A 25293-nucleotide genomic window follows, 5' to 3' on the forward strand; every position below is an offset into this window, starting at 1 on the left:
CAGTGCATTTTGTTAAATTTTATATATTTTACTTTTTTATATTATGCAATAAATAGAAATTAACTGTAATTCGACTGAAAGTTATTAAAAAAATTTTTTTTGGATGATAACATCTGAAATTGGTTTTTCTGGCAACTTAGTATCTCATAATAAATAATGATAAAAATCTATATAAAAAAATATTTTCTCGAAAGGAAAAATGCATTTTTCAATTCTCCAATATATATAGATATATATAACAAAAATTACACAATTTTTGAAGCAATTTCGGTCCGCAAATTGAGCAGTCAGAGGGTTAATTTACTGAATTTAATAAACATTGAATACATTGTATTATATACACTGGATCTTATACAATAAAAATATTTTTATTAATTCTATAAATAGTCATATAAAAACAAAAAATATACAGCCCATCCATATACAGCTGTAAATATAAAAAAAATATGGACGGATATTATTTTTAGTAAAAAAAATTAAATATAAAAGAAATATTGAACTGTATATATTAACACTGATGTGTATCAACTCAATAATTACAATTGCTTACTATAAAAAGTTCACAAATTTGTTAATAAAAACACATTGACAGCAACAAGTAACAATTTCAACAACACTACAAGGCATATAAGTTTTATGCATGTTCAGTACTAACAAACACACAGAGGATATAATTTTTTGTTACTTGTAATGTCCAAAGAATTTACAAATAACTTTATTATTTGATTTAACAATACTACTAATATTCATTTTACATTTTGAAATAATTAAACAACTTTAAATCAGCCACTGCAGTAACAATTATCAGAATTAAAATATTACTAAATATGTAACAAAGAATGTAAGTAAAATCTAATGTTATGGTACATTAGATCACCACAAAAAAATCCTAGTTTTTCTCCTGATTATCTGCTCCCCCTTGAAATAAATTCACAATGTAATGCATTATATTGCCAAAATAGGCAACTCAGGACATCGCCAAACTGTATGCATGCACATGCAGCAGATTAGCAAGAATTTCCACCTTCATATTTTACAACCATTTTTCTGATGAATGCTTGTTTTTGCATCGAACAAATTTTTCCCCTGTAACGAGTTGCAATGGGACTGTGGAGTTTTCTGGCTGATGAAAAAGTGCTGCAATATCCCAGAACTATGACCTTTTGTCCAAAAGATGCATGAGAGTTGATCATTTAACTACATGGAATGCACAAATTTGCAGTCCATGAAGTTAAATGATCAACTCTTATGCATTTATGGATCTCTAGATTTGTGTGTGATGCCAAATTTGTGCAATTCTTCAACGTTTTTTAAGTAAAAATGGATTATTGTGCACATGGGAAAAAATCATGCACAATGCTGAATTTGTGCCATTCTCTGAGTTTTTTAATGGAAAATGCTGTGTACATCTGTAGAATAACAGTACAATAAAAATTACATAGGGATTTCTTGAAAAAGGTGTTTCATTGCAGATGCTTTAAAAAAAAAAATATTGATTCATTGCTCTTTTATGGAATTCTTACTGCACTGCCATTAAAAAAAAAACTTGTCTTTCATGAATTAATTTTGTGAGACTTTTGAGACGGGTGCAGATAACCAGAAAGGATCAAACTTTTTTTCTTTCACATTCAAAATAAAATCACACATGAGTGGGTTAAATTGGAATGAATAGCTGCCATTTTCAACCATATCAATAAACTGACATAAACATAACAACACTGACAGAACAGTTTTTATAAATGACATGTAGAAAAGCTCCATAAAAATATGCAGGAGATCCATAGCTGGTTCCAGGAATTTTAGATACCTGTGTCGCTTCACTGAAGGTGAAATGAAATTTCTCTGCTTTATGAATATTTTAAAATATAATGAAAGGATGACGAGTATGTTAGAGGCAATCTTTAGTGAGTAAAATGCACAAAATATGAATATGAAAATAAATGTTTCATGTTTCAGTTTATATCAGCGGTAAAAATTATTTTTGAATCAGTTTCCTGAAGAATTTAAAAATAGCAAGATGCTCTCTATGAGGCTATTTATAAAATGAACCTTTAAAATACACATTTCCAAATTAACACACTGTACAAATGAAACTATTTGCTAAATATATCTTCTTACTACCTGCAATTATCACTTGTTACACAAGTTTCAGATCTAAAAACTTGGGAACAAGTACTATATCATTTGTTTTCATTGTCACTGTCTGGGTATGTAACATAATAAGGAGTATTTCTTAACCTTCCTGACTGACCTGAGTTCAAAAAACCAGGCGGGGCTGGAAGAGATGGAGGTAACATTTTGTGTTGAGCATTTTGAAGCAGAGAAGGGCGACCACCAGGATAAGGAACAGAATACATAGGATAGCAAGTACAATTACTCGATGGAGGCTTCAAACAAGTACACTTCCCTTGAGCTCGAAATGCTAAAGGACCAGCAAGTGGTCCAGCTGTATAGAGAGGATGAGCTCGACGTAGTCTTATGATACAGATAATTATTATGAGAATACATACAAAAGCAACAACACCTGCTACAATGCCAATAATCATTGTATCCACTTTTGTTAGAGCACTACGATTACCACCTGCAGGTACATAAGATAATGGCACTGATGGTCTTTTGGTTACAGGTTGTTCAAATATAATGTAAGGATGGTCCCGAAGACTTGTTGTTTCTTTCAGGGAAGTAGAAAAATACGATGTAGAAGAATCAACACTTACATCTGTTACCTTGGTAAAGGATGAATCCTCACAAATTAAATCACTAAAGGCAAGCTCTTTTAGCTTTTTCCCCTGTAATCTATCAGGTTCAGAGCATATAAAATCATTTAAAGAAATATCTTCCTGATGCTGATCATTAGATGTCTTTGTCTTGTCATGCAGCCAGTTCCACAAAAAGTTCAGATGGCAATCGCAGCTGATAGGATTTAAATTAATACCATATATACTTATATCTACTTGCTTATTGTCAAGAACAGCCAGCATCTCTGATGTCAACCGTTTTATTTTGTTATGGGGAACACTAAATTCAATTTTCGATGATAAAGGAAGAGGCAAAAAAATTTTATCATTGAAGGTATCAATGGAAGTATGGGAGAGCTGTATTCTGATCACGGGACTAAGCATACCTGCAAATGCACTCGATGAAACAGATCGTAAATTTTCTCCACTTACACTCAATGCATCAAGTTTCGGTGAGAAAAAAGATTGCAACTGATCCTTCAGGTATACATCTTTAACTTCAACCCTTAAATTTTCTAGACCTATCAAATTTTGTAAACACTGCTTAATATTGAATTGAGATAAAGAATGATAGCCATACATCTGCAATTTAGAAAGCCTAGGCAACACATTCAGACTTTCACAGTTCAACTCAATAAGTTCTTTTAAATTATTTATTTTTAACTCTCTTATATGCTGAAAATGACTAAAATCACTCTTTGTAATATATTGCACAGGATTGTTTGATATATCTAAACTTTTAAGATATGGTAATTTCATTAGGGCAGGTACCAAATTTGCATTTAAATTAGGAAAAGCATTTTGTGACAGATCTAAGTTAATTAGCATACTTGCTCTATCAAAAACATTTGAATCAATTTTTGACAGTTTATTTCCTTTTAAATCCAAATGCTTTAGGAAAGGACATTCGATTGTAGGCAAATATGAAATACCTACACTTTCAACATACAGTTTCCTCACACTCTTAGGTTCACCAAACAGAACATGTTGAGCTTCAGTTGACAATGGATTAAATGAAATATCAAGTTCTTTTATGTTAACTAAAATATCTGCATTTGAAGGTAAGTTTCTGATTTTATTAAATGAAATATTTAGTCTCTCTAAGAATGGGTATTGCTTCTTTAAAGCTTCATTAGGAAATTCTCTTAAGGCATTATTAGCTAAGTTAATACTTTCCAATTTTAATCCCTTAGAACGAGAAAATACATTGTTTGGCAAAAAAGTTAAATTATTATTACTAATATCTAATTCAAGACGACTCAGACTAATAAAAGTATTCTCTAATACTGAAGAGATCTGATTATTTTGCAGGAAAATTAATTTTATATTTGAAGAATTCTGAAATGCTAATTCACTAACATCTCTTATCTGATTATTTTGAAGATCAATTCTTTTCAAATTTGGCATGTTTGAAAAATATTTTTCACCCACAGACAGTAATTTATTTCCTTCAAGGTTGATTCTCTGTAAGAATATCAGATAGCTAACAGCTTCAAAAGGGAAGAAATTCAGTTCATTGAAGCTTAGATCTAAGTATTTTATTTTTGAATGTAAATAAAAAGACTGAGGATAAAGATTAGAAATTCTATTTTTACTCAGTATTAAAGTATGGATTTTTGTATCAGCAGAAAACTCATTTCCTCTAAAAATAGTAAGTTTATTTCCTCCTAAATTTAGTGTTTCAATATTTGGCACATTAATAAAAGCATGTTCAGATATATTTTCTATTCTATTTAAACTCAAATCTAAATATTTCAGTCTATATAAATTTTCAAATGTATTTCCATGAAGTTCTTGGAGTTGATTGTTTTTAAAATTCATTTCGATAACCGATAAATTCTGAAATGCAGAAGATGTAATACTTTTTAAAAGATTATGCTGCAAATCTAAATGTTCCATATTTTTTAATCCTATAAACAGATCTCGTGAAAACTCTGAGAGCATATTATAACTTATATTTAAGAACTTCAATTTTACCAAGGGTTTCAGAGTTTTAGTTTCAATTTTTGAAATTTTATTCCTTGCAACAGAAAGAATTAGAAGATTTGGAAAATGTAATTGGGGTAACTCAGTTATTTCATTATACCCAATATCTAAATATAAAAGAGAATGTTCTAATCCTTCAGTTTTCCCTCTTGAGAAATTGCTTATTTTGTTTCCATGAAGATTGAGAAGCTCTAAACTCTCAAATTCCATAAATGTTCTATCAGGTATTTCGCTAATTAAATTAAAAGCTAATGATAATTCTTCATTTTTTCTTGCTGGAGCTAAAATTTCTCTTGAAATAGCTGCAATCCTGTTATAATCTAAGCTGAGTTTCCTCAATTTTCTAAACACATTAAATGACTCAGTGGGAAATGCTAAAATTCGATTGTCACTTAGAGTCAAATCTGACAAGCTTTCTAAACCATTAAACATTCCACTTTTAACTTTCCTTACAGTATTAATATCCAAGCGTATCTCTTTTAGATTCTTCATGTCAGTAAAAGTGCTGGCTGTAATTTCAAATATTCGATTTCTACGCAAATCTAAAAATTCAAGAGATGTCAAGTCATTAAATGCTGTTCTGCTTAAAGATCGTATTTTATTTGAATACAAAACTAATCGTTTTAAAGATGAGTTGGAATTAATGCCTAATGGCAGATCTTCAAGTAAATTCTGTGATAAATCCAAATATTCTAACATATTAAGTCCATTTAGCAGTCCCTGATCAAATGTCTTTATCTTATTATTAGAAAGAATAAGGGTCTGCAGATTTGGAAGAGCAGCAAATGCCATGTTTTGTATTGTTATTATGTCATTAGAACTGAGATTCAGAAATTGCAGACTCGTGAGATTAGGAAAGGAATGGACCCCTATGTCCAAAATATAATTTAATTGTAAATGTAGAGACTTCAGTGATTTCAAACCAAGTAATGCCATTCGTGGAACAGTCACTATGTTATTGCTTTCAAGCTTCAATTCCTAAAAAGATAAATAAATAAATAAAAAAAATCAAATTATTCCAAGAAGTACCCAAGCTTTTTTACCATAATATGTGTATGTGCATACATAAAGGTAAATTTTTAAATCTTTAAGTCAGCACACAGAAAAAACTAATTTTTATAAATCACACACAAATAAAAATAAGTATTTTTATATGAGTATATACTTGAACTACAGACAAAAGCCTCCATTCATATAGTATGCTTTTCTGAATTTAAAACTTGAATTTTCTGTATTTTGAAACATGGTACAATTCTGATAATTCATGAATACCTACACTTTCTTGGATACACACAAACAAAACTTTGATTCCTAGAACATTAAGCATTGAAAATTTAACAGCAATTTTTATATATATATATGAAAATAAACTTTTTAACAACAATACACTATAAATATTTTGACAAAGAATAGAGTTGATTTTTTTTTTTTTAATGAGCCAGTGTTTAACTTGCTTTTTAACTTTATGATATTTACTGTCTTAAAAGCCTAGTTTCATCCAAAACTCCTTAATTTTTTTACCTCTTTTAAGATCCCAACTTTTAGGAGCATTCACAGAAGCATGCAAAATGCATAATTCAGTTTAAATTGAAACTATATCTACATAGCTTACCTGCAGGTTAACAAGACCACTAAAGATTCCAGGTTGAAATTCTTTGATTCCATTTCCAGACAGATCAAGTTTTAATAAATGTGTCAATCTGTGAAATTCTCCAGATGAAAAAAGCGAATTCAGCTGATCACCAAGCTTATTATTACGGAGGTTAATTTCTTGCAGAGTATCCTCAATTCCATCAAATGTTCTCTCAGTTATTCTTCGTAACAAATTGTTAGAAAAATCTATACTTTCAAGAGGAATATCACTTGCAGTAAAAAGTTGAGCTTCAAGACTTTGAAGACCAGAGCTACTCTGAGAGAAAGAACGGATATTGTGCCTAAAAGTAGGATGAAAAAATGAATAAATGGAAAAAATTTAATTATAATATTTGAAATCAGTATAATGAAACTTATACCACAGTAAAGAACACATTCAGTGATGTGATTCAACCAGTTTGGATTGATTCGTAAAATATTTTTAGTTGAACTAATTGTTACAAATAAATATTAATCTAGCCAATTTATGACTATAGCTATAATTTTATCAATTATTTGACAGTCCTATAAACACCAGTAACTTGAACAGAAAATGGAGATCTCGGTATAATCATTGGCCTAATAAATATGAGACTAATTGCATGTGCGACATTCAAAAGTGAATTCAGTGTTACAAGTAAAACTAACCCTGTCAATACGGTAGAATTCATTACATAAAGAAATTCATACTGCAGGACATTATAAAGGAAAAAGAAACACACAAAATGCCGTTCTAGAACTAATAATTGAGCATAATTGATGTTTCATTACTTGGCAACACTATCTATATCTGAGCTAAATTTCTTGCTGGATGTTCGGCAGCATTTCAGGTGCTACAGCAAGCTTGGATAAAACAGGTTTGTAGACTGTTAACACTGAGAAAAGACAGTCTATTATGTCATCCTGCAAAAAGAAGTCCAATGGACCTGGGTCCCGTGACTTTGGGGGCCACTCCCCATTATCTCCATAACCAATCATTTTGTGCCTGAAGTCAGCAGCTTTGGTGGTGTGTCATCATGCTGGAACCACATAGAATGCAATCGAGTTAATGGAAAGTCATCTTGGGAATCAGGTTTGCAATATCACAAAATATATTCACCCAATTAAAGTTCAGTTGTAGAACACAGGTTCTATAAGGCAAAATTCTATAAAGCGAGTGTTCCAATTCTCATCCCAATCAATGACAGACCACTGTATCTGATGACCTTCATTGCCATGATGGACTAACAAACTTGTGAAGTTCCAAAAAATCTAAGTTGTGTTGGTTTAAACACACCACTGTGATCAATTTTCTCCTCCTCCATCTACATAATGACCATTTCAGGTGTACATCCAGTGCCTTCATACATAACTAAGTTGTATCAGGCATAGCAATTCTAATATCTCATGGCAGCTATCCTTGCTTTAATGCTGCATTGCACAGGGCAGTCTGAAGTCATGCAAAATTTCCCTTACATGATACATTGAACTCTTTCGTACTGCAATGGAAACTGGCTAGCACTTATGCCAGGATGCTTACTGGCTGTATGTGCATATCTGCAAGTGTCAGCCTACCTGAATAGAGCCAAATTGTGATGATCCTTATTTGTTTAATATAGTGAATGGCATTGATGATAGTAGTTGCAAGAGAATCAGAATGATAGGATAAGTATAATACATACTGTTGTAGTGTCTCTCTTGCTTGGCGACAGCATTTTCCATATAAGAGAACTATCTCGTAGTGGAATAACTAGCCATGTTTAAACTTCAAAATCCTGTCTACACACTGCTTGACAAACTTTTCCTGACTGCCAATTCATGCTTCTTGATGAGGTATGATGTATCATTTCTATTTGCATACAATCATCTATTATCACTGTTTTGGAGGCAAATTTTATTTTAAGATTTTATGCTTTGCAACGTCATTAATAATGTACTTATACCAGTTGATTGTAATAGTTGCCGATCCCTTGGTATAAGTACATTAATAATGTGCTTATACCAAGGGATCGGCGTTTCAGGGCTTCTATTCAAATTACAGGCATATATAGGATGTCATTTCGTATTACCAGGGATTCCTAAATATAAGCTTATCTGTGTAAAATTCCAAGAAAATTTTGCTTAAAAATTCTATCAAAATTGTAAAACTGTGCATAAGTGAAACTTAAAATAAATCCCTTAAAATATTAATGGGTAGGAGGCAGTGCATAAATCTGATACAACAGCAAAGGAATACCACTTTTATGAATTTTGGGAAGAGCATATATTCCAGCACAATTCGCAACAGATGGGATGTTGCGTTAGCTAAATATTTTATATATAAAAGAGCTAGATTTTTCAACTCTATTATATACAGTACAAAGTCCGTAATCCGGACTCGTCGGGACTTCGTCGATTCCGGATTAAGGGTTTTTCCGAATTATAGATCATCCATTTAAATCTGGTGAGATGGCATGCAGAAATTATATAGTTAAAAGTATGAAACTGTAATTTATGAAATAAAGAGCAATTATGATCTAAAGGGTATCAAAATTTACAAAAAAAAAAAAAAAAAAAAAAAAAAAAAGAGCTTAATATTTATTTGTTTACTTTATTAAACATTTCTTTTAATGTAAGTTGTTTAAATTAAAGCTTCATTTTTTGTGCTAAACGCGCATGCGTAAAGCATACCAAAAAAAAGTTTTTGCTTTGAGGTCCAGATTATAGATCATTCTGGATAATGAACGTCTGGATAATTACAGACTCTGGACTGTAATAACATTTACACCATAAAAAATTCAATAGGGTTTGTAATTATCAAAGTTATTTGAAACTTTAAACTTCCCGGTATGGTTCCGCTATGTAGAACACTGTACTTCTACCCTGTTTGACAGTAATAAAGATGATTTAAATAAAGTTCTTTCAATAATGAATTCTATTGATCCTGCAATGCAGTTCACTCTTGAACTTGAGATATGCAATTCTCTTCCATTCGACATTTTAGTCACACGTAACTTGAGTACAACTGTAGACCTTCATCGTTTTGTCTTCCATGACACTTCAAATCATGTCATCTGACTAAACAAAAGTTAGCTTCATTTTATTCATTTGTTTTCCATGCACTTCAAGTCCGCTTCTCCAAACTGGCTCTTGATCAAGAACTAAATTATATAAAAGCAGTAGCTTTTCACTACACATTATTAATCCCCAAGCAGTTAAAAATTTCTCATCCTAACACACCAAAAGGCACACTCTTGTTTCAGGTGATTATGAGAATTCTGTTGTCATTCCTTTCTTTCCATCAATTAGCTATGAAATTGCACGTATTTTACAGAAATTTAACTTTTGGATCATTTATTCTCCTATTAATAAAATTCTGAGGTCTATACTTAAAGACCCCCTTCCGGATATAAATGCTTGGGGTAGTTACAGGATTGCTTGCCAGTGTGGTTTAATTTACATTAGTCAAACTAAGACAGCCTTACAATTTCACGTTACAGAACATGAGGCGTATGTTAGAAAAAAGGAAACAATGAAGTTCTCTATTGCCCAGCATTGTTGGTCCGAAAATCACACTTTTCATTTTTCTGCAGCCAAAATTATTCAAAAAACATGTTTCATTGGTGAATTAGATTTTCTAGACGTGTTTCACATTAAAAAAATCTTTCTGTTCTATTTAACGACCCTAATTCCAATCCATCTTTTCCTTCAGCCTTTAGGAAATTATGTTTTAGTTTTTGTTTCAACAACATATGGCACCAGTAGCTTAACTCCTGTCCAGCCATTCTTATCTTATAACTACATGTTATCTCATTCACTTGTGCTTTGACAGCCGAGGATGATGGTTCGGTAAAACCACTGAAACTAGTCCTGTGAAAATTTGCAAATATATGCTGATTTTTGCTGTTTAACTTCTAAATTAGCTCTAATATGCTGAACTATTAATAACTTACTTTAAACTTAAACTTAAAAACAAACAAATTATGAACTTTCTTTTCTTTATTAAATTTTTCTTTGATGTATACAGAAAAAAATACGCATATTTATATGGAAATAATCATAAACTTTATTTCTTACTACAACTTTCAGCTACAAAACCTCATGGCATTTTGATTTTGATAAAACTTGTAACTTTGGAGTAAAATTACTAGACACTATCACAAATTATAAATATTCCATTCCTTTTTTTTAAGACATATTAATTTTCAACTAGAGAAAAAACATCTCACATAAAAATACACTAGCTTAAGTACCTATTCTACACCCCACTAGCAAGGTAAATTAAATAATGTGTTTAGGGAGTACAATTTAAAAAAGTAAATAAAAAAAAAACAAACACTTAAAGGCTTATTCTCAATGCAAAAGGCATAACCTAACCACAGGAGATGAAGGGGTACATTGACACTTCCGGTTGTCCTCTTCAAACGCACTCTACTACATTTTAATATCCAGGTGGCAAGCATTTACTGTCTCCTACTTGAACATGCCCCATGACCACCTCTTCACTCTTGTCTTTCTTCCCCATTCTTCCTTATCCCTGCAAAGCATATACCTGTAAGCAATGTAAATTAATCCATTTTTCCAATTTTAAATAGCCACTCAGATATTTGATTGCAACGCGAAGTCATAATAGCATAGCGGTAATGCATGCAGTCAAATCTTTTCACTTCACACTCAATATTGCAGGTTCCTTCCTGCCTTGCCTGGAAAATTTAAAATTAATCTTAACTCAAACTACTGCCTCTTCTCCATCTCTGCAATATTTTATACCAATTACATACTTTTACATACTGTATTATATTACAGATTCCCACACCAAGTAATTATTCTTATCTCAAAAATTCATATCTAATGGTATTTATTTTTTTGACAAGCACAGGAAATGGTTAATCAAATCTGAATCTTCAAATCTTTGAATAATATTTATAACATAAAATAAATTATTAAAGAATTCCATTTACAGATTTTCCTGGACCATTATACTTGCATTCCTTTTTTTAATTACAATTAAAATAATGCAAACTATTAAAATCTTAGTTTTTTCCCCATCTTAATAGTAATAGTAACGCTAATTAACTTACGGAAATTGTATTCACAGGTCTTGTAAAACTGTTTCACGAAGACCCCTGCCTTAAACTAGGTTTAAATGAGGTACAAAAAATGAGTGCTGTGGCTTGGCAATGGCATGTTATGACAGCAAAGGGAAGGAGGTATTATGAAATATAAGGCATATTTTAATTTTATAACAGTTATTTTAAGTTTATGCCTCTTTCTTCTCTCTTCAGCTTATAACTCTCTTCCAGTATGAGTTTTTAGAATCATGTTAAATGCAAATGAGAAGAGAATATTATTTAAGTCAAGCTCAACTGACTTTGCCAGAGAGAGTTAGGATACACGAATAGTGAGTGTTTGGCTTTTCGCTATGTCTCTCTCTAAGCTGTTACTATGCTTGGCCGTATAACGTGCCTTTTGATAGTTTGCTGGCTAATTTAATATTACAGGCCAACTAGTTTACAAATGTGTTAGCTTCAGCTAAATCTCTTTAGTTAATCATTAGTTAGTTCTTATTTCTTACATTCTGAGTTCAAGCCCAAATGGAAGCTTTGCTGTGAGCCCTGAGAAAAAGGCCGACTGTTAATCTTACTTTGGAGTCAATAAAGGGAAATTAAGTCTTCTTGAGTTTAGGTTTCTGTTTTTTGCTTAGCAGTTCACTAGGTTCCTCAACACTTAATTTAATAGAATAAAAGGCCCTTCTATGTAATATGCTCACATGCATTTACATATAAGTACACTTACTTCCAAAAGTTAAGCCGGAGAGGAAAATGCTAATTTCCAGAAGCCAATCAGAATTGAAGAGGATGCAGTTCACTGCAGAGGTAGATGAAAGTATGCAAATATGTTAGGTAACAGCCAATCGTGCTTTCATGTCAAGAAATATGCAAAAAAGGCAGTCTTATAAGAAGTCAGCTTTATGATGGGTTACAGAAGTTGATTGTAAGTGTTGAGAGAAGGTGTTTAAAACTTTCGTACAATTTGTTTTCAAGACAAACATGTTTCTATGACTTCCAGAAGACGAATGAAAGATTCTGAGCGCTGGTATGCAGTGGGGCGCATTGAAGCAGGACAGTTGATCACGGATGTTGCTCTTTTCTTCTGCATTCATCATTCTGTAATTTCACGCTCATGAAAACAATTCCAAACCACAGAGACAGTTGTCCGAAGGCCCGTAGCCGGTCGCCCAAGGGTTACAACACCCACGGAAGATCGTTATATTGCTATTGTAGCCAAGCATAATCGCAGAGCGACCTCCACACGTGTGACATCTATGGTTACAGCATCCATTGGTAAGGCGATATCTGCAGCTACTGTACGCCAAAGATTACATATGAGTAGACTGTACGCCCAGGCACCTCGAGTTTGTGTTCCTTTATCCGCCCAATCAAGAGGGGCACTATTATAGTGGTGCTGGGAACATGTCAATTGGAATGTGTCTGACTGGGGCAATGTCATGTTTACTGATGAGTCAAGATTTGCTCTGGAGCCAGATGACAAGCGTATAAGGATATGACATGAACAACAAACACACAATCAGTCCCAAAACATCACGCATTCCAAGGCGGAAGCAATATGGTGTGGGCAGGGATTTCATTAGGATACCGCACCAACCTGCACATCTTTAAACGGTTCTTTGACGCCTGTCCGGTATCGAGATGAACCCATTGTGAGATTGTACGCTGCAGCAGTTGGCCCTACTTTTGTTTTAATGAACGATAATGCATATCCCCAAAGAGCTGTCATCGTCGCTGACTACCTGGAGAGCAAAGGGATTGTGCATATGGCGTGGTCAGCACATTCGCCCGACCTTAATCTCATCGAAAATCTTTGGGATGCTCTCGGCCGTGCAGTACCTTCCCATTTTCCACCTCCAGCCACTCTTATTGAGTTGGAAACTGCTCTACAAGAATGGCGATTGCTTAATTCAGCGGTGGTTGACCACCTAATTGAAAGCATGGTCACAAGGTGTAAACTTTGTATACAGATGAGGGGGGGATCACATACAATATTAATGTCTATTTTTTCCATTTTATGCTCTTTATTTTCACTTTATACATAATTCTGTTTAAGCCTCCAGTTTGTCATTATCTGATAACTTACAAAAATTTAATATTGTTTTCATTTCTGTATATAATTATTGATTTTGTTTTATGCATAACTATATAAGTCCGCAATCCAAGATTATAACCACTGGAAATACAACCACAATCTGAAGGAAGTCCTGAAAAGGCAGACACTGAACAAGAGAATATCCCTACAAGTCTTCAAGAGATACTGAAAGAGTTATCAGACGTGGTCGAGCCATAAAAGTGCCATCCAGATTCAAGGACTTTGAACTTTAACATAGAATTTTAAGTGAACTTTAAAATGGACTTTTAGGTTAAAATTTAGTTTAATTAAATATTTGTTTTGGTAGAAAGCCTGTTATCAAAAGGTGGGAGTATGTTAAGCATAGCATTGTTCATATACATTCAACCAGTGTAGTATTATTTTCCCTTTAGTTTTGATTTGAGTGGCAACAGTTGTAAAAAGTTATATTTTTGTAAAATAAACTTGTTTTTAATTGTGTTTAAAATTTTTACAGAGATTATTTAGGTAGAAATGAGTTTATGAATGGACAAAATGGTGAACATTTACTGTCATATCTAACAGAGTAAATATTTATTTGATGCTTCTTAGAATTTATTTGCCTTTTTAATGAAATTAATTTTTCTATAAAAAGGATTATATTTGCTTCGTATTTCTAACCATTCTAAAAATCAGGTGCCAAAAATTAACTGAGTATTCTCTATTTTAACTTCAGCAGCTTTAAAAGAAATGTGCAAAAAGCATCATATAAAGCAGCCATCTACTTGTGAAACAAAGTTTCTGTATAAGACACACCTTATAAAGCAACTTGAGATACATAATACTCAGTTTTATTCAAGAAAGAAAATAGACGTTTCTCTGGCTAAAAGACTACTTCATAAAGTGATATAGAAAATCCTATCACTTAAAATGATTAGTACAGTCAAAAGTCGTTAATCCGGACTCGTCGGGACATCGGCGATTCCGGATTATCGATTTTTCCAGATTATAGATCATCAGTTTAAATCTCGTAAGATGGCATGCAGAAATTCTAAAATTAAAAATATGAAACCGTAATTTATGAAATAAAGAACAATTATGATCTAAAAGGTATCAAAATTTACAAAAAAAAAAAAAAAAAAAAAAAAGTTTATATTTATTTGTTTACTTTATTAAACATTTCTTTCAATGTAAGTTGTTTAAGTTGCTTCGTTTTATGTAATAATACTTTCTCTTTAATTCTATAAACAGACATAATTTGTTACAAAGTGTTAATTTGTTACACATTTGTTTGTACTTGTTCAGTTACAAAGTTCCGCTGTTCAAGTCCTGTTAATTGCTGTGCCGAGAATACCGACTAACTTGTCAATCGAAATTTTTTCGTTTTCACTAACCTCTCTGTCACATTCTTCATGTCTTTATCCATTTTTTGCAGCAATTCCACTTTTTGTTTGTTGAACATCGAAACATACTTTCGTTTTGTAGATCCTTTGGAAGTTCCAGCATCGGAAATTCTATTTGACATGATTAAAAGTTCAAGTTTACTTTTATAAAATTGCTCTTACAGTCTGCAAAAAATAATAAGCGGGATCCAATTCGAAGATTAAGGAACAACGCAATCATTAACATTAACTGAAATAGATAATTAGATAATTTTAGCTCACACCGTCCATTATACATTAAACACGCACGCGAAAACGTATTCTGCACTTGTGCACACGCATATGCGCAGTAGTCAAGATCTTACGCGCACGCGTAAAACGCTTGTGCGCATGTCCCAACGTGGCGCATGCGCAGAAAGTTTTTTAGCTTTGAGGTCCGGATTATAGATCATTCTGGATTATGGGCGTCCGAATTAACGACTTTTGACTGTAGTAAGGTTTTTCAGGTTTTTAAACCATACCACTAAGTGGATGAAAATATTAGAGCTGTGGTTTTTAAACTGTGATCTATGGACTCCAGGCAGTCTGAGAATTAACAGTAAGGGATTTACAAGAAATTTTGAAAACTTATATTTGCTTTGTTATTTCATTCTGAAGAAAATTATGGTGGTTAATGACTATGGTTCCACAAGTGAGTGAGTATGATATACAAGGAGTCCAGAACTATTATTGGCTTTGAAGAATTTATTAGCTAATGATCAATATGTATGTCAAAACGTTTTTAATGTTTGTTATGATAAATGAAATGTTATTTTAAAAAAACAGGGAATTCTTTTAAAATCTTTAGAAGTATCTTAGGAAAATTTTTTAATATACACATTATATACAAATTAAAGTAAAAACTTTCTTAACACAAGAAATCCCTTTACATTTGTGTAAATCCATATGATTATAATAAATAATGCAGAAAAATAAGAACTCCAATTAAACAAACTTTGATAGTCTTAAATTTTTGATAAATCAAATAAAATGTTTCCCCACACATGAAATGTATTATAAACTAATGTTAAATATGCAGAATTTTTTTAATTTGAAATATTTGATGATTTTTCATTGAATGATACTGGGATATTCCCCGCCCCTCTCTATGAGTTTAATTTCTATTTCTTTTCTGTCAACTATGAATGCAGAATGATTAAGTGCATAGTAAGTAACATGCAAGACGGGGTAAAAAATCATGATTTTTATAATAATAATGATAAAAAAATAAGCATAAAATTGAAATTAGCAGTATTCAAACAGTTAATAACAATAAAGTAATGATGAAATGTGTTTCAGGATATTATAAAAAAAAATGTTTTCTGCTTTGCAGGAAAACTCAACTATTTTGAATCCGTCTATTTCAAGGTGAAAATACCCTACACTCTTACTTGTAAATGTGCACAATAGCATTAGTAATGACAAACTCTTGAAAATTATTGAAGAACATAATAGTATGTGTTATAAAGTATAATTTTAAGTTTTAATATTTTAGAACATTGATATTTTCTTAGATTGTAAAAGAATGAATTGAAAAATTAATCTGGCTTCTAGAGAGAGATTATAATGCTTTTGGAAAATGTGGTAAGACTTGCTGTGATTAATCTCATTTAATAAAGTTTTCTTTTTATATATTACTTTCTATAATCATTCTATAATTATTCACATAATGTATTTTTATTAGAATTAGATAATTATCAAAGAATATAATTTATATGCTTACTTTCACAAACATTTGGTAGCAGTGTGCGGCTGTCCCCTCTGCTGAACTTTCATATAGAACACTGCTGTTATTTAGGCTTAAAAACATCGCTAATTTCTCTCAGAGATAAATTTTATTTATATTATAACTGGTTAATATAAATTAGAAAATATGGCATATAACATGATAAATTTTAATCGCATAGAAAAATTAACTAATGATAATTACATTATATGAGCAAATAGAATTGAAAGCGAATTAAGAATTTTGAAAATATGGAGAAGCGCGATAGAAGCACATGAACCACCAAAACCATATAAAAGAGACAATGTTAATTTCAAAAGTGAAATAAAAACCTGGGAAATATGGAATGATAATAACGCAATGGTAAGAAATATAATGAATCAAACTACGACAGCTCCAAAAGTCTTAAAATATGCGAATGAAAAGAAAGCAAAGAATTTATGGGAGAAAATAAAAAATGAAATGGCAGCAAGAACAGAAGACATTCAAATCAAATATAGAATAGAATTAGCTCAACTGAAAATAAGTCAAAATGATTCTGTAGATGATTACATGAATAGATCTATAATTCTGAAAAGTAAAAGTATTCAAGTGAGGAATGGAATAAGAGATAAAGAATTAATTTACTTCATATCAGAAGGATTTAGGAAGCAATTTGAAAATAAAATCATTAAAAACAATAAAGAAAGGATATAGCTTCAATTAAACAAGCTTTAAAAGAAACTGGGAAAAAATAAACAAAGAAAAAAAAAAATAGAAGCAGCTTCTAAGGCAATAGAAAACTGGATAAAAGCGAAATATGAAAGGTGCTTTAATTGTGGAGAATTATGAAATTTAATAAAAGCATGTTGCAATAATGATCAATAGTAAAGTGATTAATAAACATGGAAACATTCTACATAGCTACAGAAATGGAAATAAATTTGATGGAAATATAATCGAAGAAGCTAAAATTAGTAATGTAAATAATGTACTATGACATCAGAGACTAGGTCACATAAATTATCAAAGGCTGATAGAAATGGGGGGGGGGAACTCAGCAGTCATTAGATTAGAAAACGTAAAAATTTCCCAAAAGAATTGTGAACTTTGTACAACAGGAAAAAATGACACAGTCATCTTATAAAAGTGAGGAATCTAAGCAATCTGAAGATATTTTAGAATTATGGTATATAAATTTAGTTTGACCAACTGAGAAATCAACAGATAGAAGCTGTTAATTTTTAACAGTGGTAGATGATTACAGTAACTTCATATTTGTGATAACTGAGAAGAAAAATGAAATTTCAGAAGATTTAATCAAGCTTATCATCCAAGAAGAAAGACAAACAGGCAAGAAACTAAAATGAATTCATAGTGGTAATGGTAGTGAATTTTTAGCTAAAAGTATAAAATAATTTTTTGAAAAAAATGGGAATTGAGCATGAACTTGCAAAACTTTACACTCTGAAAAGTAATGGAAAAGCTGAACGTTTTAATCATACTATAATTGAAATTGCTAGAACTATGTTAATTGATGCAGAATTATCGATAAAATTTTGGTCTGAAGGTATTAAGTATTAAAAGCAGCAGTACAAATGAGTAACGGGGGTCACAAAAACGGACAAAAAGTTTACACCATATGAACTATATAGAGAATACAAGCCTAAAATTGTATTATGTATTATTTGTTTATTAATTTCTAGCTTTAAGTTTATTTGCTTCTTAATTCAGTTTCGTCAGTAACTGAAGTTACTCATTTGCTTTTGTTTTGGCTAAAGTTTGGTTGTAAGTTTTAAGCTGTAAACTTTAAATTTAAGTTTGGTTGCTTTAATATAAACATACTTCGCTTTGTAGATACAAATTACATATTAGTAAATATATATCGGAAATTCTATTTGACATAATTGAAAGTTCAAGCTTACTTTTATGAAATTGCTCTAACAGTCTGCAAAAAATAATAAGCCGCATCCAATTCGAAGATTAAGGAACAACGCAATCTGCAACATTAACTGAATTAGATAATGTTAGCTTAGCTTATACCGTCTGTTACACATTAAACGCGCATGCCCACAAACATATTCGCAGCCGTAAAGGTCTTACGCGCAATCGTCAACGCGGCGCATGCGCAGAAAGTTTGTAGCTTTGAGGTCCGAATTAACGACTTTTGACTGTATTTCTTGAGTACAGTCAAAAGTCTTTATCCGGACTCGTCAGGACTTTGGCAATTCCGGATTATAGATCATCAGTTTAAATCTGGTAAGATGGTATGCAGAAATTATAAAATTAAAAATATGAAACCGTAATTTATGAAATAAAAAGCAATTATGATCTAAAGGGTATCAAAATTTACAAAAAAAAAAAAAAAAAAAAAAAAAAAAAAAAAAAAAAAAGAGAGAGAGAGAGAAGCTTTAGTCGAAAACTAAACAATTGCAACCAGAAAACTATTTGATGTGTACTAAATTTAAGTTTGGTTGATAAAGTTTTTCTTAAAGTTGTTTGACTTTAACTTTGTTTGGGAACTTAAAGTTTTACTTTGGTTTTTGTATTGTTAGTTTTGACCCTTAAGGTTATTTAACAGTTTAAAGTTTGTTTGCTACACATTCTTTGGTGTGTTCATTCTTTAATTTAATGTTTGGTTAACATGTACCCCACTTTCTGCTAAAGTTCTTTCCCCCCCCTCAAATCAATATTTTCTGACTCTGGTGGTAAGGTGTTGAAGAAATATAATTTTTTTTTATAAATGATTTACTCAAAAGTGTATCCTAAACTTCAGCTACACACCTTATTAACAATATTAATTAAGGTTTTAATCAGCTTGTGTGTTTGCTGGAAACTATTTTTTTAAGTAAAGTTAATTAGTATGTTAGTCAATTTTTATAACTGTGGTTAAATTTGGATAATTCAAAATAGGTCTCTTGGGTTTCATTCTGTGTTAAATCGACTTAAATTTCAAGTACAGTCAAAAGTCGTTAATCCGGACTCGTCGGGACTTCGGCGATTCCGGATTATCGATTTTTCCGGATTATAGATCATCACTTTAAATCTGGTATGATGGCATGCAGAAATTACAAAATTAAAAATATGAAACCATAATTTATGAAATAAAGAACAATTATGATCTAAAGGGTATCAAAATTTACAAAAAGAAAAAGCTTAATATTTATTTGTTTACTTTATTAAACATTTCTTTCAATGTAAGTTGCTTCGTTTCATGTGATAATACTTTCTCTTTAATTCTATTAAACAGACATAATTTCTTGTTTAGTTACAAAGTTCCACTGTTCAAGTCCTATTATTGCTGTGTTGAGAATACCGACTAATTTGTCAATCGAAATGTTTTCGTTTTCAATAACCTCTGGGTCACTTTCTTCACTATCGGAAGCGAATTATAATGACGAGGAACTTGATTTAAATCATATCAAAGACCGAGTACATTGAGATGAAATACTACACTTAGTAAGGAATTATAAGCCAAATAAAATAAAAACATCTGCCCTGAAGATAAGGATAGTGCTGACAGATCAACTTCCAATCCGCGGCGTAAAATTGATAAACAGATTTCGGATTTCGAAACATACTTCGCTTTGTAGATACAAATTACATATTAGTAAATATATATCGGAAATTCTATTTGACATAATTGAAAGTTCAAGCTTACTTTTATGAAATTGCTCTAACAGTCTGCAAAAAATAATAAGCCGCATCCAATTCGAAGATTAAGGAACAACGCAATCTGCAACATTAACTGAATTAGATAATGTTAGCTTAGCTTATACCGTCTGTTACACATTAAACGCGCATGCCCACAAACATATTCGCAGCCGTAAAGGTCTTACGCGCAATCGTAAACGCAGCGCATGCGCAGAAAGTTTGTAGCTTTGAGGTCCGAATTAACGACTTTTGACTGTATTTCTTGAGTACAGTCAAAAGTATTTATCCGGACTCGTCAGGACTTTGGCAATTCCGGATTATAGATCATCAGTTTAAATCTGGTAAGATGGTATGCAGAAATTATAAAATTAAAAATATGAAACCGTAATTTATGAAATAAAAAGCAATTATGATCTAAAGGGTATCAAAATTTACAAAAAAAAAAAAAAAAAAAAGAGAGAGAGAGAAGCTTTAGTCGAAAACTAAACAATTGCAACCAGAAAACTATTTGATGTGTATTCGTGATATTTATAATGACGAGGAATTTGATTTAAATCATATCAAAGACAGAGTACATCAAGATGAAATACTACATTTTGTAAGGAATTATAAGCCGAATAAAATAAAAACATCTGCCCTGAAGATAAAGGTAGTGCTGACAGATCAACTTTCAGTTCATTGCGTGCCGCTTCATTCCCCCCCCCCCCCCGTACAGAGCAGCGTGAAATTGATAAACATATTTCGGAATGATTAGAGAACCAAAGGATATGGCCTTTATCCATTTTTTGCAGCAATTTCACTTTTTGTTTGATGGACATCGAAACATGCTTTCGCTTCGTAGATCCTTTGGTAGCTCCAGAATCGGAAATTCTTTTTGACATAATCGAAAGTTCAAGCTTACTTTTATAAAATTGCTCTAACAGTCTGCAAAAAATAATAAGCCGGATCCAATTAGAAGATTAAGGAACAACGTAAACTGCAACATTAACTGAAATAGATAATTAGATAATTTTAGCTTAGCTTATACCGTTCGTTATATATTAAACGCACATGCGTAAAGGTATGATTCGCATGCGTTGACGCATGCACAGAAAGTTTCTAGCTTTGAGGTCCGGATTATGGATGTCGGGATTAAAGACTTTTGAGTGTATTATCTCAATTTACAAATAGAGATTATGAATTTCACTAATTGAAATTTATATGCTTTTGTACAGAAAATTTGAGCCTTTCTGGTGGAATTATAGGTTTTTCGTCTAGCTTAATTGCTTGGGAAGTTATTCGTAATTAAACATACACTGAAGTGACAAATGTCATGGGATAGCAATATGCAAATATACAGATGGCAGTAGTATCGCATAGAAAATGTATAAATGCGAAGTGCTTTGGCAGGGCTTTCATTTGTGTTCATGTGAAGAGGCTTTGACGTGATTATGGCAGCACGACGAGAATTAACAGACTTTGAAAGCGGAATGGTAGTTGGAGCTAGACGCATGGGTCATTCCATTTCGGATATCATTAGGGAATTCAACATTCCGAGATCCGCAGTGTCAAGAGTATCTAATTTCAGGCATAACATCCCACCATGAACAGCGCAGTGGCCGACCACCTGCACTTAACCGTTAAAGTAGAAGGAACTATAGTGAAACCAGAAATTCTTCCTGTAGATGCTCCGATTGCTCAACAAGAGAAATATAATGAAGCTGTTAAGAAGTTTCAAAATGAAAGCACTAGTGCTATGATGGTATTAACGAATTCCATGATGGAAGAAACTCTGCAAAAAGTTATGAGATTTCAGACTGCTAGAGAAGTGTGGTTGGAATTACATAAGTTATTTGAAGCATCATCAGAAAATCAATTGTATAATATATGCATGCAATTTTTTCAATTCAAGTGGAATGAAAATGATAATATGGCGGCTCATCTTTCCAAATTAAAAAAAACTTATGGAAGGAGTTGAATTCAGGACTTGAAAAGAAAAATGAAAATAAGTTACCTGACATGCTACTCAATTGCAAGATTTTAGATGTCTTACCAGGACAATACCATTTGTTTAAGTCAAGTTGGTTACTCTTGGGTGAAGACAAAAGAACAGTTGATGAGTTAACAGCACAGCTTTGCTCTCATGAAAGAGAATTTAAAAGTCTTGAGAAAGGCAATACAAATGAACAAGTGGCATTAGTAATGTCAAAATCTGAAAAACAAAAGCAATATAAAAAAGATAAATTCAGAAGAAAACCAAGAAAAGAAGATATTTGCAATTATTGCAAAAAGAAAGGACACTGGGTAAAAGATTGTAAACAGTGGATTGCTGATGGAAGACCACCCAAGAATAGGTTAACGAAAACCAATGAAGGAAATACAGGCAGTGTAATACTGATGTCCATTGACGAAGAGGCTAAGACTGATCAAACATCTTTTTGGATTGATAGTGGAGATACAAGACATATCATGAATTGTTTCACATACTTTATTGACTTTTATGAAGTTTGATAGTCCCTGTAGCATCAAGGCTGCTGGAAAAGAAACTTTAGTTGCTCTTGGTAAAGGTACAGTATGTGTCAAAACAACTATTGGTAGTAAAATTCAAAGAATTTACCTTAAAGATGTTTGGTATGTCCCTGAGATAAACAGAAATTTATTTTCTTTACTTGCTGCTCAAGATAGAAATCCAAATAGTAAATTTATTTCAACAGTTACAGAATGCTGGTTAAAGGTTAATGGTCAAGTAGTGCTTTTTGGAACTCGCAAAGTATATGGTACGTTATACAAGGCAGCTATCAAACCTATTATGCCTGATAAAATTATAGAAGTTCATGCTGCTGAAGCAGACAATTCCTTGTTAGAGCTATATCATCAGAGATGGGGACATCAAGATAAACGTCACATTAAGAACATGCTTGAGAAAAAATTAGGAATTAAAATCCCATTTGAAAGAAAATTGTGTGAACCATGCATTTTTGGCAAAGCACACCGTTTACCATTTGGCATAAGAAAGCCAGCCAGCAAGCCTGGTGAATTAATTTCAGCTGATGTCTGTGGACCTTTTGATGAATCTTTCCAGAAGAAAAGATACTTAGTTGTGTTTAAAGATAGCTACACAAAGTTTCGTTATGGGTATTTTATCAAGGAAAAATCTGCTGTTGTAAATATGTTACAATACATGCTTGCACACGCTAAAATTTTAGGACATTCAGTCAAAGAATTTCTCAGCGATAATGGAAGCGAGTTTGACAATGACAAAGTGTGTGCTATTTTTGCATTCCGAAGGTATAACTCAAAGACTAACAGCCCCTTATTCTCCTGAACACAATGGCTCTAGTGAAAGAGACATACGTACAATAATCGAAATGGCAAGAACATTTAAGTACTCAAATTCTGAAGCTCATTTTCCTGCAGCAATATGGGCTGAACTAGTCAACACTGCCATATATGTACTAAACAGAACTGGCAAATCATCAGTAGAAGGCATGAGTCATGAGCTATAGTTTAAAAAGAAATCTCGATTTAAGCATCTTCGTATAGTAGGATCTGTGTGTTATGCCCATATTCCTAAACAAAGAAGAAGGAAAATGGATAATAAGGCTACAAAAGCTTATTTAATTGGTTATGATGGAGACGAAAGATACCGACTATGGATCAAAGAAACCAATAGTGTGATCTGTTCACGTGATATTATATTTAACGAAAAGCTCACAAATTGTGAAGAAAGGGTGCAGTTACCTATTCAAGATCAAGATAGCCTAATTTCTGGCTCTGAACATCAACAAAATTCAGAAAAAGATAAGTCAGAAAAGTTTCTTTGTGAAGAAGATAATTCAGAAAAAGAATATAACAAAGAAATATCTGGAAATATATCAGAAGAACATTTTGAAAGACAAGAATGTGAAGATATTAATTTGCAAAATAATGCACAGTCAAGAACCTAAGAGATAGAGCTGACTTGAGAAAGCCAAAGCGTTTTGAAGATTATATAATGATAAGTGAAGCTTTTATTATTGATTCTGAAGAGCCCGAATCTTATGAAGAAGCGATCAACTGTAAGCAAAGTGTTAATTGGAAAGAAGCTATGGATTCAGAGATGAAATCATTGATAGAGAATGAAACATGGAGTTTAGAAAAATTACCAAAGATGCTAAAGCTATACCATGCAAGTGGGTTTATAAGATCAAAAGGAATCCTGATGGATCTATTGATAAATTCAAGGCTAGACCTTTTTGCCAAAGGATGTACTCAACGTTTTGGAGTTGATTATGATCAAACGTTTAGTCCAGTAACAAAGTTAGGAACTATTCATTCAGTTTTGAGCATCGCAGCCAATGAGAAAATGCATCTTTCTCAGTTTGATGTCGGTTCAGCATTCTTATATGGAAAACTTGAAGAATCTATATACATGCAGCAACCAGAAGGATATAGTGACGGTTCGAAGAAAGTCTGTAAGTTGAAACGCAATTTGTATGGACTTAAACAATCATCACGCTGCTGGAATAAATATTTTGGAGATTTTGTGTCACAGCTGGGCTTCAAGACAAGTGAAGCTGATCCATGCTTATATATAAGAAACAATAACGGCAAGAAGCTAATCGTATGTTTATATGTAGATGATGGTTTAGTAGCATCAACAGATATACAAGAATCTGAAAAATTACTCAGAGAATTGAAGTTGAGATTCAGAATCACAACTAAACCAGCAGTATACTTTCTTGGACTTGAAATTAAACAGCTTGAAGATGGAAGTATTAAAATTAGTCAGCAAGCTTATGCAAGAAAAATTCTTCAAAAATTTGGGATGGAAGATTGCAAGCCAGTGTCAACTCCTATCCTGAAGGAAGGTCTAACTGAAAAGAAAAAGGAAGATAAATCAAACAGAGAAATTCTTCCTTATAGAGAAGCTGTAGGAGCTTTAATGCATCTTATGTTAGGCACAAGACCAGATTTAGCTTACTGTGTTGGCATTCTATCACATTACCTAGAAAATCCTTCGAAAGATGATTGGAAAAAAGTGAAACGTGTATTCAGATACATAGCAGGTTCTCTAACTAAAGGTGTTACATACAAGAATAAATACAAACCAGGAATT

The 25293-nt window shown here is 32.1% G+C and overlaps 1 protein-coding gene across 1 annotated transcript in view; it reads right to left on the reverse strand.

Annotated features, from left to right (window-relative positions):
• Positions 1–349: 349 nt before the first annotated feature.
• The window catches only part of LOC118198174 (uncharacterized), a 48711-nt gene continuing 23767 nt past the window's right edge, over positions 350–25293 (reverse strand). The window contains exons 3-4 of the mRNA XM_085809894.1: positions 6337–6658; positions 350–5702 (exon numbers count right to left, since the gene is read on the reverse strand). Of these exons, the coding sequence (XP_085666020.1) occupies positions 2181–5702; positions 6337–6658 (3844 nt within the window). The 3' untranslated portion in view covers positions 350–2180. The remainder of the gene's footprint in view (positions 5703–6336; positions 6659–25293) is intronic.

Source organism: Stegodyphus dumicola, chromosome X2 (assembly GCF_044657685.1).
Source record: "Stegodyphus dumicola isolate Sdum_Otavi_A_Nest chromosome X2, ASM4465768v1".
Lineage (NCBI taxonomy): Eukaryota > Metazoa > Arthropoda > Arachnida > Araneae > Eresidae > Stegodyphus > Stegodyphus dumicola.